This window comes from Sceloporus occidentalis, unplaced genomic scaffold, assembly GCF_023333645.1.
Source record: "Sceloporus occidentalis isolate IW3139 unplaced genomic scaffold, rSceOcc1.0.p SCAF_55, whole genome shotgun sequence".
NCBI lineage: Eukaryota > Metazoa > Chordata > Lepidosauria > Squamata > Phrynosomatidae > Sceloporus > Sceloporus occidentalis.
This window is the reverse complement of record NW_028317035.1, coordinates 4,394,538-4,413,850: the sequence shown is the minus strand read 5'-3', so window position 1 is coordinate 4,413,850 and position 19,313 is coordinate 4,394,538. Positions and strand designations below refer to the sequence as shown.

Sequence of the window (19,313 nt, the reverse complement as noted above, 5' to 3'; positions counted from 1 at the left end):
AAAAACTTGGACGCCCCTGCCCTATGTACTTGAGGTGTACGCCTCTGATTCTGCTGTGGGGGCTATCCTGTCCCAAAGGGATGACACCGACAACCAACTTCACCCAATCGCCTTCTTCTCCAGAACTCTGAACCCTGCTGAAAGAAATTATGGTGTGGGAGAAAAAGAGATGCTGGCCATGAAAATGGCCTTAGAAGAGTGGAGACATTTGTTGGAAGGTCCCATAACCGTTTACACCGACCATAAAAATATGGAATACTTTAGAACTGCCAAGAGACTACCAGATGGTCTTTATTTTTCTCTCGATTCCAACTTCATATAACTTACAGACCCGGTTCCAGTAACACTAAAGCTGACTCTCTCTCACGCATGTTCGAAAAACCTACTGCATATCCACAAGTGGAAGACGCTGTATTGAAAGCAGGCCACTTCTTGACGATCACACAATCATTGTGGGACCTCATCCGCCACCATTGTGCGAACATGGATCCCTCGGAACTTTCGCAGCTACACCATAACGGAGAGTTCTACTACCACAACGATTTGCTCTATGTTCCTCCTGGGATCCGCCTTTATGTGCTACAACAATTCCATGACTCTCCAGCAGCTGGGCATGGAGGTATCACTCAAACTACGGACCTTATACGTAGACAGTTCTGGTGGCCTACGCTTCAAGAGGATGTACGACAGTTCATAATCTCTTGTACAATATGTGCCAGAGCAAAGAACTCTCATATACAACCTGCCGGCCTCCTGTGTCCTCTGCCGGTTCCTGTAAAGCCATGGACAGATATATCCGTGGATTTTATAATAGACTTACCATCATCAAATCAACACACCACGCTTATGGTCGTAGTTCATAGATTGACGAAGATGGCTCATTTTATTCCCGCTACACACTTACCTACAGCAGACGAAACATCGGTGTTGTTTGTAAAAGAGGTCTTCCGATTGCATGGGCTACCGGAACGTATTGTGTCCGACAGAGGGACTCAATTTACATCTAGATTTTGGAAAGCCTTTTGTGATGAGCTTCACATACATCGCTCTCTCTCTCTACAGCCTTTCATCCCCAGAGCAATGGACAAACAGAACGCACAAATCAAACCCTTGAGCAATACCTCCGTTGTTTTACTTCGCATTTACAAGATGACTGGTACCAATTTCTTCCTCTCGCAGAATTCGCATTTAATAACCACATAGTTACATAGGCTGAAAAAAGACATGCGTCCATCAAGTTCAGCCTTTCCTATATTTGTTAATTTGTTGCTGTTGATCCAAAAGAAGGCAAAAAAAACCCCCAGTTTCGCTCTTTCCAATTTTGCACTAACCAGGGAAAAAAATTCCTTCTTGACCCCAAAACGGCAGTCAGATTTCTCCTTGGATCAATAAGCTGTTTCCCCCGAATATTATGTTTTTCCAGGTATCCATCCAGTTGCTGTTTAACCGTCTGTACAGACTCCGATAAAACTACCTCTGCAGGCAGAGAATTCTACATCCTTATTGTCCTTACTGTAAAAAACCCTTTCCTCTGCAATGCCTACTGCCAGGTCATTTATAAATATGTTGAATAAAATTGGTCCCAGAACAGAACCCTGAGGGACACACCACTTACCACTTTTGACCAGCTTGAAAATGTACCATTTATAACAACTCTCTGTTCTCTATCTCTAAGCCAATGTTCTACCCAAGAACAAGAATTTGCATCTAGACCAATTTCCTTCAGTTTGAATACTAACCTATTGTGTGGAACCGTGTCAAACACCTTGGCAAAATCCAAGTAGATTACATCCACTGCAACACCCTGATCGACACTTCTACTTACTTCTTCATAGAATGCAATTAAATTAGTTTGACAGGACCTATGTTTCATAAAACCATGCTGATTTTTGCTAATAATACTGTTCTTCCCAAGGAATTCTTGAATATTATCCCTAAACAGCCCTTCAAATACTCCCAGCCACAGAAATTAAGCTCACAGGTCTATAATTTCCAGGCACAGAGTTTGAACTCTTTTTGAAAATAGGAACCACATCTGCCTTCCTCCAATCCTTTGGTACAATTCCTGAAAGAAAAGAATCCCGAAAGATTAGAAACAGAGGTTTACTTATTTCCTTGTTTCTTTTATATTTGTTTCCTATTGGTACATACTGAGAAGTGTACCCTGCTAGTATTTGTTTGAAAATACTCAATTTTTCCTCAGTATTTTTATCCCTGAAGAGTTTTTGCCAGTCAATAAGTTGTAAAGTTGCCCTTATCTTATTGAAATTGGCCTTCTTAAAATTATATGTTTTAGTATTCCCCATGGGCAATTTCTTTTTTGAGTTTATTTCAAAAGACACCATATTGTGATCACTATTACCCAAGTGCTCCCCCACTTGAATGTTAGACACAAGATCAACATTGTTTGTTATCACCAGATCCAAACAAGTATCCTTTCTAGTTGGTGCTTCTACCAGTTGTGACATGAATGTGTCATTTAACAGGTTCAAAAACCTGAATCCCCTTGCAGAACTACTAGTCCTTCTATCCCAATTTATGTCCAGGTAATTAAAATCTCCAATAATTAACGTGTTACCCAGATGTGCAGCTTTCTCAATTTGCTCTAACAGCTGCTCTTCCTCATCATTATTAACATTAGGTGGTTTATAACATACCCCAACCAGTAGTTCTTTTCCTTTTTTTGCCCCAAGTTGATATCTACCCATAAAGCTTCCACAAATCCCTTGTCACCTTCAAGATACTTAATATTTGACTTTAGCTCGTTGTTAACATACAAGCATACTCCTCCTCCCTTCCTGCTTTTTCTGTCCTTCCTATATAACGTATAACCTTTTAAGTTAACTGCCCAGTCATGGGTCTCATCCCACCATGTTTCTGTTATGCCTATGATATCATATTGCTTAGTGTATGCTATTGCCTCTAGTTCTCCCATTTTGTTATTTAGGCTCCTTGCATTAGCAAGCATACATTTAATATTGCCCTGAGTCTCTTGAATTTTTATTAATACATACCTCCTCTGTTCTGATCTTGCCCCTCCCCCCATCTCCACCCCCTTGTTCCGATCTGAAGCCCCTCTCCTTTCTGCGCTATCTCCATTTTCAAGATCTCTGTGTCCCTCCCCCCCTACCACTAGTTTAAAAACACCTCCAGCCTTCTAGCCATCCTCTCCCCTAGCACAGCAGACCCTCTTCCGTTTAGGTGCAATCCATCACCGCTATAAAGATTGTACCCAAGCCCAAAATCAGCCCAGTGCTCTAGAAAGCCAAAACCCTCCTTCCTACACCATGACTTTAGCCACGCATTTACCTCCCTGATCTCCTGCTGCCTTTCTACTGTTGCGCGTGGCACAGGTAATATTTCTGAAAATACTACCTTGGAGTTTATCAGAGTGGCAGATTACCCTATCTACTCTCTTAATAATAGAGTCCCCTTACCACCACAACCTGTCTAGCCTTTCTTACGCTCTCAACCCCACTCATACTAGAGGTGCATTCTTCAACACAGAAATCACCCCTCTTTTCCAATTATGGTGTCCACCCATCCATGCTACCCAGTTCTCTGATACCCAGCTCAGTCCCTTCTGTCACTGAACAGGTCACAAGGATGATTGCTATCCGCAAATCCTTGCACAGTACGCTTACCAAGGCTCAACAAAGATACAAAAGGTTCGCTGATACACATTGTTCTGCTCCTGTATACAAACCTGGGGACAAGGTGTGGCTGTCAACTACTCATCTGAAACTGTCGTGTCCCACTAAGAAATTGGGACCTAAATATATTGGTCCATATACAATTACTCGTGTCCTTTCATCTGCTGCAGTAGAATTGCAACTACCCGGTTCAATGCGAATACACCCCATTTTCCATGTTTCCCTCCTGAAGCCTTGGAACACCAATCCTTTCCCAGGCCGACATCCTGATCCTCCGGCTCCTATTTCTATTGATGATGCTGAAGAATATGAAGTCGAACAAATTCTGGATTCTCGGAGATTTCGGGGTCGCCTCCAATATCTCATCCAATGGAAGGGATACGAGATCAACGAGAACTCCTGGGAGGATGCTGAAGAAGTTCATGCGGATGAGTTGGTTCATGAGTTCCACTCGCGTCATCCTTTAAAGCCTGGTCCCCTGAGAGCCCGGAGGTCTCTCCTTAGGAGGGGGCCTGTCACGGTCCGCAACGCAGTACCTCACCCGAGTACTTGCGTCTAGCAGGTACTTGAATCTTACCTCTCCCGCAGCTCCGGGACCTTGAAAATGCTTGAAGATGCAGGTATCCAATTTTGTGATTTGGATGTTATGCCCATTAGCTTTGCTACAGTGTATTTAAGTGATACTTTTTGATTTTGATTAATGCTAAACCCAGTGTAAAACTGGTTAACCCAGAATCGGATTTAGTAGAGCTGCTCCTGGTACCTAAGGAATTTAGATGACAGATGCCAACCCACAGTCACATTTTGGGACGGCACAATTTTATTGGCTAGGCTTGTATAAAGACATAGAACAGTACTGTGAGTCCTGTCCTGAATGTAATTTAACTTCTTCAGAGAAAGCCTTTCACCATCCTCATTGGTTACCAAAAGCTAGAAGAAAGGCCCTGAGAGAAGAGGTAGAGAAAATGCCTGATCTAGGTGTGGTAAAATAATCGCATAGTAATTGGTGAAGGTCTGTTGTGTTGATCCCGAAATGATTTTAGAAAAGTTAATTCAGTATCAAGATTTATTGCTTACCCAATGCCAAGAGTAAAATAGTTTATTGAGAGATTAGGAAATGCCAGATATCTCACCACATTAGATGTAACAAAGGGTTAATGGCAGGCATCATTGACAGAAAGGGCTCAAGAAATAATAGCGTTTTCTACGCCTGAAGGGCTTAACGCTTTGTTGCTGGCTCTCAAATGTCCAGGGATTTTGTCCGGCTCTGAAGTAAATAATTTATCCCCAGTGAATGTGCTGAGAAATTTGCAGTCAGAGCATTATTTGAGGGTCCACGTCTTTTTTTTTTTCCACAAGCAATAATAGAATCTCTTAACTTGGGTATGATAATTCATGGATTTTTTTCCATAATTCAACAAAAAATGTCTCCTGCTTCCACTCAATGCTCAACTGAATGTGTTGTTTTGTAGAAGATTTCAAAATAAATAATAGCCTTGTGGCAGACAAGGACAAGATTCTGGTTAATGCACCATAAAGGCAAGAGTATTTGCAGGTGTCATTTAAGGACTCGATCTACTCGGAAATCAAATTAATTACCTTGCAACCATAAGTCCTCTACTGTCACGTTAAACGCCATGTGACATGAGCAGGGTTCAGTGATTATGTTAATCCTATGTGTACTAAGTAATTGCTCAGTTTAAGGAAATCTTTCTTCTTGCTAAAGGAATGGTATTTGTAAATTATTAAATACTATTGTATTTACATAAAGGATTCTTCTTTGACCTGCAGATCAAACTCATTGAGATTACATCTGTAAAATGCAAATTAGTGGGAGGTGGTGAAGATATCAAGATTGTCAGATATTTGCACATTCACTCCGGCTTGCACTGGAGGAAGACGTGTGTATGAAGACACAGGAGCAGAGATACTATACAACATGAAGTTCCTGATGTTTCTGCTTGTTGCAGTTTGTAGCAGATCTAGCTCAGCAGACAGAGGTAACTGGGCTATTCTAAAGATCCACTCCAATAAAGTTCTGAGACAAAGTGGTTCATTCAATAAAGGGAGAGTTGGCAGTAGGTTGGTGTTTCAGCTTCTTGACTTCACTATACATTATGAAGATTCAACCAGTGAGTCTCTTTACACAATTAATTATGCATTATGTAGGGTCTGTCTAGCCCTTCATGTTGGAGAAAAGTATTAGCGTTGAATACTGAATTGAGGGATTTAAAACCACAAGTATATTGCCAAGTCTCTCTTTAGAGAATAAACCCCCAAAACAGGTTTGCGATGACAAAGTATTAGATTTGGGCAAACATTGGGCAGACTAGATGGGTCGAATGGTTCTTATCTGCCAAAATATTCTATGTTATCTATGTAACATTAGCCCATATGGGTATTTCTTGGCCTTAATCAGAAAAGGCCTGTTAGCAGATATGGAGACCCTATGCACTTCAGCAGGTCTATGTCTCACATGACACACGTCCTCTTAAATTTCTGATATTAAAGCTTATGAATTTCTAAATTGCTTATTTTTAGGATATTTTTGGCATCTCACAGACTTGCATTTGGATTCCAACTACACTGTGACCTCTGATCCCAGGGGAGTGTGTCCTTCAGCAGGTGACCAACTGGTGACAAATGCAGGGAAGTGGGGAAATTATCTGTGTGACTCTCCCTATACTCTTATAAACTCTTCTATATTAGCCATGAAGCATATTCTGCCTGACCCGGACTTCATACTGTGGACTGGGTGAGACAGCAGTTTATTTTAATAGCATGTCTGTATGTCTGCTTATCAAGGTATATAGACACCAATTGTCATTCCCTGCTAAAGAGACAATGAGGATTTAAGATAGCTGGTTTCATTGTAAAAAGCCAGTGTTGTTTTTAAGATTTCCTGTTTGGAAAAATGCAACGTTATTAATATATCACTTTTTTCAGTAGCTGCCAGCTCATTAGTTGGAGGTATGAGCTATTTCCATAATGCAATGCCCAAGACATATAACTGTACTGAGAAGCACTCACTTTCACATCTAGTCAAGATCCACTCATCAAGCTCAAAATTGTATTACTCACTTTCAACAGGCAGATTACTGTCTGGAAGCAGGCAGTGTTGATGCCCGCCAAAAAAGCAACTTTTATGTCTGTAAAACACTGTGATACGCCATACACCCAACATTTCTTGTATCCAAATTGGGCCAACTGTGTTGGAGGAGGGGCAGAAATGAGTGGGTCCAGAAAAGAGGGCTTTTATTTTAAACTGTATTCAGAATTATAACATAACGCAATATTTATAAGCAGTAAGATTTTTGCAAAATTAGACTTCTTAAAATGTTTGTTTATTTTAAAAATATATGTATTTATTTAACCCCTTAAGGACCAGGCTGTGTTTTACCTATTGTACCATTGGGACCGAGGCTGTTTTAATACTTTTGCGGTGTTCGTGTTTAGATGTAATTTTCTCTTCACTCATTTAGTGAACCCACACAAATTATATGTTGTTTTTTTCAGGACAAGAAGGGCTTTCTTCAGATACCATTGTTTTAATCATATTATCTAATTTCCCATAAAAAAAATAATAAAATATGATGAAAAATGTAAAAAAACCCCACATTTTCTGACTTTTACCCAAAAAATCTTTTACTCATCCAAAAAAGCTAATGAAAAAACCTACTAAATATATTCTACTATTTGTCCTGAGTTTAGAAATACCCAATGTTTTTATGTTTTTTTGCTTTTTTCTGCACGTTATGGAGCATTAAGTACAGGTAGCGTTTTGCTATTTCAAAACCATTTTTTCCAAATCTGGTAATTCTTCCCCCCATGTGCCATTTCGGGTATCTTTGAAGCCGGCCAATGCAATTTACCCCATCAAATCATATATTTTTGAAAACTAGACACCCCAAGGTATTTCAAATGCTAGTATTTTAACCCTTTCCATGCATGAGATTCTACCACCAGCCTTTGCCACACTTTGTGTTAGTATTTTTTCGGTATTTTTTTTTACACAAATTGTACTTTGGGTATACATTTATAGCTCCAGGTATACGTCACTATCAAACAACACCCTAATATGTGTTCAATAACATCTCTCGAGTACAGTGATACCACCCATGCATGGGTTTGACTGCTGTTTGGGGTTAAAAGGCCACATTTGGGAAGTGCGCTTTTTTTCCCCTATTTTGGTCAGTCTGTGCCTATGCCCTATCTTTGAGCCTTTTTTATTTTATTTATTTTACTCTTTTTGGACTTTTTTTTTTACATTTTGCTGGAACTGGATAGTTCCTCTAAAGCATAATAATTTTTAAATGTTACCATGTTTTTTTTAAGCTTTTTCTTTTTTTCTTTTTTTTTGTTTTAATTTTTTTTCTTTTTTTTTTTTAAATATTTTACTAATCACATAGTGATTAGAAAGCTGGCCTCCATTGACTTGTATGGTTGAATGCAGTACCTGTATTCAACCAGCAAGTGGAGCCAGAGTTCTCTAGAAGGTCAGGAGACCGTCTAGCGAACTTTTTCTACTTCATTATTTTTTTTCCCGGGCCGCCGCCATCTTGCGGATGGTGAAGACTGCGTGCAGCTGCGGCTGTGACCGCTCTCCGGAGCGGTCACAGTCCATCAAGAGGTAAGTGTTTGGTGTCGCTGGATGCCTCCTGATCAAGGCATTCCAGCGACACCATTGAAGTTTAGGAGGTGATCGTTGATCGCCTCCTAAACGCTTTTAAAACGGGCGTCCGCCGCCATACAATGTATGGCGGCTGTTGACGCCCCGGGGAGGGGCCAGACATGGCCCATCATGCCGATCTCGGTGTTGCTGAATGCCTCGACATCGAGGCATTACAGCAACACCGTTTAAGCTTAGAAAGTGATCATTGATCACTTTCTAAGCTTGTTTAAGTCTGATGACGTGTCAGGCACGTCATAGGTCGTTAAGTGACCGTTTTGCATGACGTGCCTGACCCGGCAATGGACGTTAAGGGGTTAATAACATGATAATTAGGGAGCAGGGCTCTGCAGCCCTGGAGCCCTCATTACAATGTGCATATTCAGCCAACAGAGGGGGTCATAAGAGGTTCTGTACAAACCTTGCATGAATGATAACCCAGGCTGGCTGGTCAGATGTTCTTTCCTTTGTTGTCTATATGTCTGTATAGCCTAATAATTTCGTGACCATTTTCTAACAGTGGACTGTATTAATTGTCTAACGTATTACTGTAAAAGTCTAAATTTGGTTTAGAGATGACACCCCACATGTTCCTAATGAAAAACTTGGAGAGGAACCTGTGCTGAAGATTGTGGAATGGTTAACAAATCGAATTCGAGAGACTTTTCCAGGTAAAGTACAATGTACTTTAAAATATAGTATCCCAGTACATGGAGCTATTAGAATTGTAAGCTTATTAATAAAAGCTCATATTGTATGCAATTACCTACTTACATAGTGAAGTTAGAAACATCAATCCCTTGAAGTCAACCTTTTCAAGATATTGCTAGTTGCATTTACCCATATGCATTTGGAAAAATAATCTTCCTTTTATTTCCCTGGTCACCACATTCCTTTTCCCCACATTGTGATGAGGCCCTGTGATGGGCAACAGTTTTCTCTTAAAGTTCTTCATTCCCTTTATTAATTTGATGATACTTCTCTGTACTTCACAGCAACCAAAGTTTATCCAGCTTTGGGAAATCATGATTTTCATCCCAAAAACCAACTTCCATCACACAATAATTCCATTTACAACAAGATTTCAGCTTTTTGGAGTCCATGGCTCAACAATGAATCCATACCGAGTTTCCAAAAAGGTAGAGTGTAACAGTTTGGGAAGAATTTAGTATAAGACTATTCAGCTGTCAGGAGTATGGGGTATGGGCCATACCTAAGAGTGGTATTTTAATCCTAAGGGCCCTCCTTACCACCTATTTCTGTAAGTCAAATTGTTATGTACTATTTGTTATTTTCCTGTTTACTCATTGTCCAGCACTACGGAATATGATGGTGCTATATCACACCATAAATAATAAAATGTATATTGTCATGCATTTCATGGCTAGTAAGGATTCAAAGTTCATTAACTATTTATTTTGGAAAGTGCAAGCAAGATGTGTATTCAGTAGTTTGTAGGATGCTGTAATTACCCAACATATTCATAGAAGGACATGCAGAGACACATACAATTTCAAGATCTCATGGTTTCCTTCACCAGATCATATCAAAGTGCGATATAACTGGTGATTGTGGAACGCAATTGGTGTTAAGGAGCAGTATGTGTGCCAAGTGTTCAATAGATAAGTCTGTTTTTGAGATGTTTCTCTTAGCTTGATTCTCAAATACATTTCCTGAGCTGACAATTTGCTCTGCAAAAATAAATTCATATTTGTCAGTGACTAGAATGTGAAAAACGTATCTGAGATAATAGGTATGGAAATGCCTATCTCCTTTTTTTAGGTGCATTTTACAGTGAGGACATAGTGAATATTGGAACAGGTCGCATAATTGTTCTGAATACCAATCTGTATTATGACTCTAATAGTGCTACTGCCAATATGGAAGATCCTGGTGATCAATTAAAGTGGTTAGAAGAACAATTAACAAATGCCTCGCAACTAGGAAAAAAGGTACATCTGTTTTTTGTTGTTGTTTTTTTATCAATAACACGATTTAATTAAACATTTTACGATTTTATCATGTGCCCTCACCCACACCACACTTAACTGTTGTCCTAATGTTTGTTTGTTTTTCAAATGTACATTTTTATTAATTTCATTTCTGAGAATATATACTGAATTGTGGATACACCCATGTTCTTGTTTATATATTTATTTTTAAATTCCTTTTTAAATAGATAATGAAGTCAGCCTCCAAAAGGTTTAGCTTCTGAAACTGATCCTTAATTACTCTTTAGTGTGTAAGAGACTAAAACCTGACTTGGATCATCACAAGACTTAGGTCTTCTTGAGCTCAGCTTGAGAATGGAAAATGTACGCATGCACTAAAAGATGTTATATAACCTATTGTAACTTGTGCTTCAGGTACCAATGATATCACATACTGACTGTTTTGCAGGTATATATTGTGGGTCATGTCCCGCCAGGATATTTTGAAAAAAAAAGAGGAAAGCCTTGGTTCAGAGAAAAATTCAACAAACATTATGTGGATATAATACAAAAGCATCATGGTGTAATACAGGGGCAATTTTTTGGACATCATCATACAGACTCCTTCAGAATGTTCTACAGTAACTCAGGTAATTTGAAATCAAAGAGTTGTGTACAGACTCTCTTCACAAAGGATTGGGTTTGCTTTAAAAGTCCACAGATTAATGTTTTCACCAGGATTCTTTTGGTGTCTTGTGTCCCGCAGTTTTTTCTCATGAGATGCACTGCTGAGTTCAGTCCATCAATCTGCCAAAGTTAGAAGTTGTTCTGCAAATCAAGAATTCTCTGAGAACTTTCACGCTTGGCACTATTCAGAAACCGGTTCTCTCCTTTTTTAGTTTATGCTGAACTAATTTATTAGTGAATACAGACCTATGTTGCATATTAATATTACAGTATCAGTAACTTACAGTATCAACTTTTGCTACATTTGACTGATTCAGTATTGCATTTATGAGGGTTGGTGCCCTAGGCTAGAGACAGAGCAAGGCCCCCAACTGTCCCTTCAGATCAACCTTATGCAGGGTCTCTCCCTTGCGCCACGCGCCCTCTTTGCTGAGGACTAGGCATGGTATCTCATCCCAGTGCTTTGGGTCAAAAGGATGTTTGAGTGAAGAGGCAGGGTGAAGCGAAGATGTGCTGGCTTGGCACAGACCTCCATAGTGTAAACAGGTCAGTTAGATGAGTGCTCTCCCAAACCAGTCCATTGTGCCATAGCCCATCTACAAGCCTGATTGCTCGATACAGTGATCCCCCAAAAGTATTGAGGAACAGGGGCTGATGTCCTACAGTATATTGAATACAGATAAAAAAGTTACATTTTGAAACAAATAAACTAGTATTTAGAACAACTTTTCTACTTAGCTGTTTTTTTTCTACAGCTTATAAGAATCCAGAAATTCCATGGACCTATATATGTGAATGTTATGTAATGCTCTTTTTAGCTTTCATTTTTTGTAATTTTTGAATTTGTTTTTACTAAAGAATAATAATTGGGTTCCATAAATTGTACACATATACAAACACACTTAATATGCCGTTTGTTATTTTTGAAGCTTAAAAGTGATTCAAAACATGCAATTTAAACTCACAAGTATTAATTTACACCATACATCTAACTCCAATAAAGATCCAATTTTTGTATCATTCCTTGACAAGGTAACCCCATAAGCAGCATGTTTATTTCACCTGGAGTTTCTCCTTGGAAGACTACGCTGCCTGGGGTAGACAATGGAGCCAATAACCCAGGAATAAGAGTTTTTGAATATGATAGAAAGAACCTTAAGATTTTGGTGAGTAGACTAGATATCACATTGTACATAATGGAGTTAACCTTTGCTTAGCTTGAATGCGCTTGTCTTATATATAACAGTATATTCTCAGAGAGGGGGCATGGCTTGTTTGTCTGGGGAATAGATGCTTAACTTGTGTGTTCCCTACAGAGACTCAATTTTTTTTAAGATAGTTATCACATCTTTATATAGCTTGCATTGTCACAACCTTTACATTGCCATACTTTGTGCAAACCATGTCCTTTTAACATATAATTAGCCTGTCATCACATTTCCAAATAAGCCGATAGAACCAACGGTTAGTAAATATAATCTACAATATAAGGCATGGTATATGGTGGATGGTGGCTAAATGTGTAACATTAACACATTTCTGGGTGTTGTCAGAAGGCAGTCTGTTACGTGTGAATCCCACTTGTGGCTTCCCAGGCTTGGGGATTGTAACCATGTAAGCTTCGGACACCTCCCTAGGCATTTTATGAGCTTGCATCAGATGCTCTCATAAAATAGCTAACAAAATGATAGCCTTCCCAACAGCTGCTATAAAAATTTGCAATCAGGTCCAGGGGCTTTTTGAGGTTTTAATGATTTGATCAGCAAGGCCAACTCTTCCTCAGTCACTGGGCTGATAAGGACGCTCATTTGATGCTGATCTAGTCTGGAGATTAGCAGTGATTTCAGGAAGGCATTGATCTCCACTAGGTCGGGTTGGTGAAAGTCAAGCACTAAAGTGTATAACTTCTGATATTAGTCTGCAAATCTATTTCCAATGTTCTTAGGGTTATAAATTGTTGTTCCTGAAGGGAATAGAAGGTAGTTGGTAACATTCTGCATTGTCCGTTCTCTCAATTTGGCCGCCAGCATGGAATCCGCCCTATTACCCTTGGAATAATAGTGTTGCTTCAGTCTGCGGAGCCCCAATTCAGTACCTTGGACTTAAATTTTGTAAATGTCATTCTTGAGTAGTTGAGTTTGTTAGTATATATTTTCCATACACTTGGATTTGTTGAGGAGCTCCAGCTCCAGACTTCTAATGACTGCCTTGTGAGCTAACCTGAGTTTCTGGGGACACGTCCAGCATGTTGTTGCGTGAGAGATACAGAGGATAGTTCTGTAGCAATATAATCACAAATTGCTTCATTCAGTCCACTAATTACACAGGAGCATGGTCCAAACATGACATCCCACCAATTAGTGCTTCTGCAACTGCTTGCAGAGTAGATTGACCTAGTAGATTCAGATCAATTATCGAATAGCTGTGTTGGACTGCTGAGTAAAATGTGTAGTCTCTTCCCAAAGGATGTGCATTTCTGCAGAAATCAAAGAGGGAGAATTTGTGTAATACTTTAGAGAGTTCTTTGCCTTGAGTGTTTAGGGTTTTCAAATATTTGCCAGAGTGCATCGCTGTTGAATCCATGGAGGGGCATAGAATCATTTTGAAATCCCTACAAATAACAATACTTCTTTTTCTGACCGTCTGTGCTTTTTCTAAACCAAAAGATGCCCCATATCAATGGAGAAAAAAAGGTGCATGGGGAAGGGTTGGGAAGTTTTCCTCTTATGTATAAGAACAAACAAGCATCCTGCACAATCAGCCACAAATGTTATGTTAACATCCAAAAAATAAAACCCAAAGGAAGCATTTGAGCCACTCCTAAATCTGCACACAAAGGTGCGGACATTTATCTACAGGGTGGGGGCCCTGAGCAAGGCACTGTCTTTTGCAAGGGAAAGCTTGTGAGCATTTTAACATTGTTGTGTCGCAATATAGATGTAACTGAGGAGAAGGCCTTGCATTTTTTCATCAAAGCTGCTGACAGGACTGGGAGGATGTTTCAGCTGTCATTTGTAGTTGGCATGGAGCCCATTTTCCTCACCGTTTATATGAGAAACTCTTTAGTAAGAAAATAATACAATGGAATGATCACATCTCCCAGGTAGCCGTCAGCAACAGTTTTTGGTTTGGGAGTTCTGTGCGCGGAATCCAATAAGTATAGAGACATATACATGTACACTGCCCTTATACACACACATATACATGTACACTGCCCTTACACACAATCTTGCGGAACTCACCGATACAAGCAATTGCACTTTACAATGTCGCGCTTGCATCGCCACTTAAAGCACGCTTCGTTTTTGTCAGCACAGTCATGCATATTAAAAAAAAACAACACATTGAATTAATTTCCCGTGAGACTCAGCCAGACATACTACTTCCATGATGCTGACTAAGCATCATAGGAAGTGCAGCAACAGTAAAGCTGCAGATGCTAGCTGTGAACTAAAATTCCCATGATTCTCAGCCAGCCAGGTGTCCACTATAATGCTGGCTGAGCGTCACTGGAAGAGTAGTCCACAGCAGCAGAGATTTTTTTAAATTAAAAAAGGCTAATGTTAGCCTCCCTCCCAGGACCCTTACACACTGACTTTACACATACCTGCCCATAAACACACATATACACATACACTGCCCTCACACACACCTGCCCATAAACACACACATACACATACACTGCCCTTACACACACACATATACATGTACACTGCCCTTACACACACATATACATGTACACTGCCCTTACACACACACATAAACGTACACTGCCCTTGCACACACACACACATATACATGTACACTGTCCTTACACACACACATATACATGTACACTGCCCTTACAAGATGGTGTAAGAGGAGCAGCAGTAGTAGTAAGGCCACTGGGCCTGGTCAGGCAGGTACTGGCAGATGATGGAGCAATGAGATATCCCTGGATATTAAGCAACTCCAGATCCAGGACCGAAGGCTTTGGGTTGAGCTAATATAAGTTATTGTCTAAGCGCTTGTTACCACAGTTTAGGAAAGTTATAAATTCAATTTCAGAGGGCTCTCAGTTCGATCCATATTCACTGGTTGCCAATATTACTCTATTCCAATGGAGGGGAAGGACCCTACACTGCATTCAAATTACCACTTGATTTCTTTGCTTAACTGTCACCTTGAGATATTTGCCAAGGTACTAGCATCTGGATTTAAATCTGTATTGTCTCAGCTTATCCACCCTGATCAAACAGAGTTTGTCCCTGGTAGCCAGGGATAACATTATTGGAACCTTGAACCTCATGCATATCGCCAGTATTGTTTACCTCTATCCATGCCAAAAAGGTATTTGATGGGGTGAATTGAGATTTTTGACAGCCACCCTGTCACAGTTGGGCTTTTGTAATGGACTACTGCGTTGGTTCTTTTCCCTCTACTCTTCTCTTTCTGCATCAGAAAAAAATCAGAAGTAATAGACCCTTATCTCACTCTTCTGTCATCTCAAATGAAAAGAGGCAGTGTTGTGCCTTCTCCTCACTCTTGTTCATACCCTACAGCAATTAGGAGTAGTGCAGATGAGTACATAAAATATTAGCCTATGACTTGCTTTTTGTAGTACAGGTGTCTTTCCAACTCTCCAATTACAATTGCCCCCCAGGCCGCCCCAAAACCTAAACTAAAGCAGTAACCAAGCGGAGTCACGTGACTTCACATCACGTCACATGACCCTGCTCCGTTCCTGCTTCCCCTGGGCGGGACAAGATAAATTGTTTGCACAGAGCAGGAGCAACACAGAGGGAAGCAGAGGCCCCTGCGGAAGTCTGAGAGCAGCACCGAAAGATCAGCAGTGCAGGTAAGGGGGTGGTGGAGGCTATAGGAACAAGTATATGTGATTGAGGGACTGAATGAGTATCTGTGAATGAATATCTGTGAATGAGTAAATTAATGAGTATACGAATGAGGGAATGTTTGTAAATGAGGGATGCTGGCTGGGGGCATCACATAAATCAATACTAAAGGGGGGCTGAGTGGTTGGATAAATATACAATGTGGGGCTAGCTAGGGGCAATACACAATGGTGTGGGGGCATTAGACTAACCACATCGACCATGTTTTCCAGGACACACGTAATTTTTACATATTTCTGACCAGCCCAGATAAAATACTGCCCAGCAGTATAGGGGATTATACATCATGGAAGGAACCAAGTAGTCAGATATACAGCCCCCATACTGCAGGACAGCATTTTATATGTGCTGGCAGCATCAATACACAAGGAGGGCAGCTGGGGCCATTACATAAATGAATACTAAAGCGAGGGACAGGTTGGGGGCATAAATACACATAGTGCTGGCTGGGGGTGATACACAAGGGGGCACAAATACAAAAGGGGGGGTCAAACACAAAGCAGTGTGGAGAATACCTTTTTAAATTATTGTTGTAGCTTAGCCCGTCTGGATGTGGGTGTCTGTGTGGAAGAGCCGGTCCTGGTGTGTGCGTTTGGGTGTCAGTGTGGCAGAGCCTGTCCTGGCATGTGTGTGTTTTGGTGTCGGTGTGGCAGAGCCTGTCCTTGTGTGTTTTTGGTCATCTGTTTCCTAGCACTTTACTTATTGTAGGAATAAATAGAACTATTTAATTTTTACTTATCCAGAGATAAAACACCCTCCTGAATTTGTAGTCACTTCAGAGGACAAAACTTTCTAGACCCAGAAATCAGTGAGAGGAAAAGTAAAGGTTTTGTGTTATTTATTCTATTTCTATCTGCATATTTTATTAAAAAGGATTAGTGACACTAACTTGTGGCTTCAGGCGTCCCATGTATGATGACTTTTTTTTAGAGTACTTATGTATTGCCAATCCCATCACATTACATCAATATGTGTTAGAAAGTTAGTAAAAAGATAGGCATTGATGGTGGGCTGATTCATTGGCGCAATGGGCCACTTGACTAGACTTGCTCCCCAAGCCTTAGGCTGCCAACCCTCCCCTACCAGGCATCTGTCTTTTCCAGACTATCCCAATTCATATTCCAAAACCTCTTTCAGGAGTTTCTGGTCTGGGAATTCTGGGAACAAGCACTTCCTAGGGCGGGTACCTCATTCTTTCCCCTAATGTGCCCTTGTTTCTTTCTCCTTACCCCTTTCCTTTAACCCCCCCTTTTTTTTTACTATACTCAGAGGGCAAATACTCAAACACAGAAATTGTGTCACATAACCGTTCCGTAGACAAGATGTTTATTTTGGAGGTTATTATGTTATGCTTTCCGCCTCGAGTGGGGGCATAGTGTTTATGTATGTTCTTTGCTTTCCTTACCCAGTCTTGTTGAATCACTTCAATAAAATGTAATTAACAAAAAGAAGTGTATTCTCCACATATTCTCTGAGAGTGTTTCTAATCTGTAGAAAACAACAGAAGCCCTAATACAGCTTTAAAAAAACATTCAACCATATTATTTTCAAACATCTTAGAAATTGGTGCTCAAAAACTCTGGCTGCTGTGGAATAAAGCTTCCTACATAAAACTATATTTTTTACTCAGAATTTATCAATATTCAGTGGCCATAATTTTCCTTTTTAACCTGAAATTAAACAATGCTCTGTCACAAAGGAATATGCAAAATAGTAAAAGGTAGTTATTAATCTACAGATTATCACATTATAGATAACATACTCTGGTGCAACTCTAGGGGCCCAAAGAAAAAAACCTATGGCCACTCAGTTTGTTATGGAAGTTATGAAAAAATAACTATACTTAACACTAATACACGTGATTGTTTAACATGTGAAAACATTATCGTGATGATGTGACCTTGTGAGGAATCTGTCTCACTTTTCTCACAACCTCTTAGCCAAATTAGCCAGTTATTAACTGCTAATATCTCTGACTGAACCACTGTCACAAAAAAATCTAGTAAAGGAAACTATGAGTAAATAGTCATTATTGCATCTGCAGGACATGGTCACTTACTATCTGAATTTAACTTATGCCAACACTGTGGCTCCAAGATGGGAGAAGGAATATCGTCTAACAGAAGCATTCCAGGTTCCTGATGGATCTGCACAGTCCATGCACAGTGTTCTTGAGAAAATATCCAAAGACTCTTGTTTTCTTCAGAAATATTATGAGTACAATTCTGTCAGCTATGACTTGGAAACCTGTGAGGATTCCTGTAGGGTGGACCATGTTTGTGCCATACGTGAGGTGGATTTCATCAAGTATGATGAGTGTTTAAGAACTGAAAGTTCGTCCTGTAGACCCCTACTACAAAAATCATTGATTTCATGTGTGCTAATTATTTATTTGAAATTTCTGATATAAATGTGATTTGAAATCACTTTTGATTTATGTTCTTAAAAAATAAGAATACGTTTATTGATGTTCAAAATCTTTATTTAAATGGAATCATTGATTTCACCCATGCATGACATTTTGCTGCTATAAAATATCAAAATCCTATTACAGTATAAAATCATGTAAAACGGCTTGGATTGGTAATTTTCTGTGTAGTCATGTTTGTCTTAGATACCTTAAAGTATCGGGTAATTTACTAGACTTGTGCATGGCGAACAAAATCTGTTCGGACAAAATTTTCGTTTTTGCCACATTTGTTTCCCGGCCTTTTGGCTTGGCCAAACTTCAGGGCATTTCTTAATTTGGAAACAACATTTGAAAGGTATTTTCAAAGGGGGAGATCCCTAACACCTTCTGGACTCACCTTTCACCTACAGCAGCACCATTCCAATAAGGAAGAGTTCTACCAGCAACAGCAGCACTTCATCAATGGATACACACAGGGCACATCAATTACAGTTGTGTTCAAAAGTTTGCATACCCGTGGAGAACTGGTAATATATGTACCATTTTTAAAGAAAACATGTGTGCAGGCAAAACACATTTCTTTTATTTCTTATGGGATTTGTATTCAGCTGTAGGTTATACCAGAATGACACAATCATAAAACATGGCAACAAAGGAAAAAAATAAATTAAAATTAAATTAGTTCTTAATATTGTGTATTAGTATTTCCTGCAGATCCTAGGCGACAAACAGTTCCAGAGAATTATGGCTAAGACCTGGTCAGGTACAGGGCAAGGGGAATACAGATCCAATAAGTCCGGGTGACACAAGGGTGGAATTATACTCCTGGGCACAACCAAAACAGGTAAACATAACTGAAGGAGTCAAAAGTACCCTGCAGCCCTGGTTCTGTGACACATACACAGAACAAAAAATAGATCTTTATTTATTCCCTATAATTAAAAAAAAAAATCATACATTGATATACAGTATTTAAATAAGGCTTGTTGAAAGAATTTGAAGCCTTAGACAAATAATCATCAAACCCATATGGAATTTGGCAGTTAAGGGGGGAGGTATAATCCTAATGAA

General features: G+C 39.7%; 1 protein-coding gene across 1 annotated transcript; it reads left to right on the top strand.

Moving 5' to 3' along the window:
* Window positions 1–483: 483 nt before the first annotated feature.
* LOC149287954 (cyclic GMP-AMP phosphodiesterase SMPDL3A-like) lies at window positions 484–18,994 on the top strand. The gene is made up of 10 exons (XM_089492295.1): window positions 484–970; window positions 3,488–4,198; window positions 6,195–6,408; window positions 8,896–8,993; window positions 9,318–9,461; window positions 10,105–10,274; window positions 10,723–10,903; window positions 11,973–12,106; window positions 17,877–18,174; window positions 18,957–18,994. Exons 1-10 carry the CDS (start codon window positions 484–486, stop codon window positions 18,992–18,994), a joined length of 2,475 nt encoding a protein of 824 aa, XP_089348421.1.
* The last annotated feature ends 319 nt before the right edge of the window (window positions 18,995–19,313 follow it).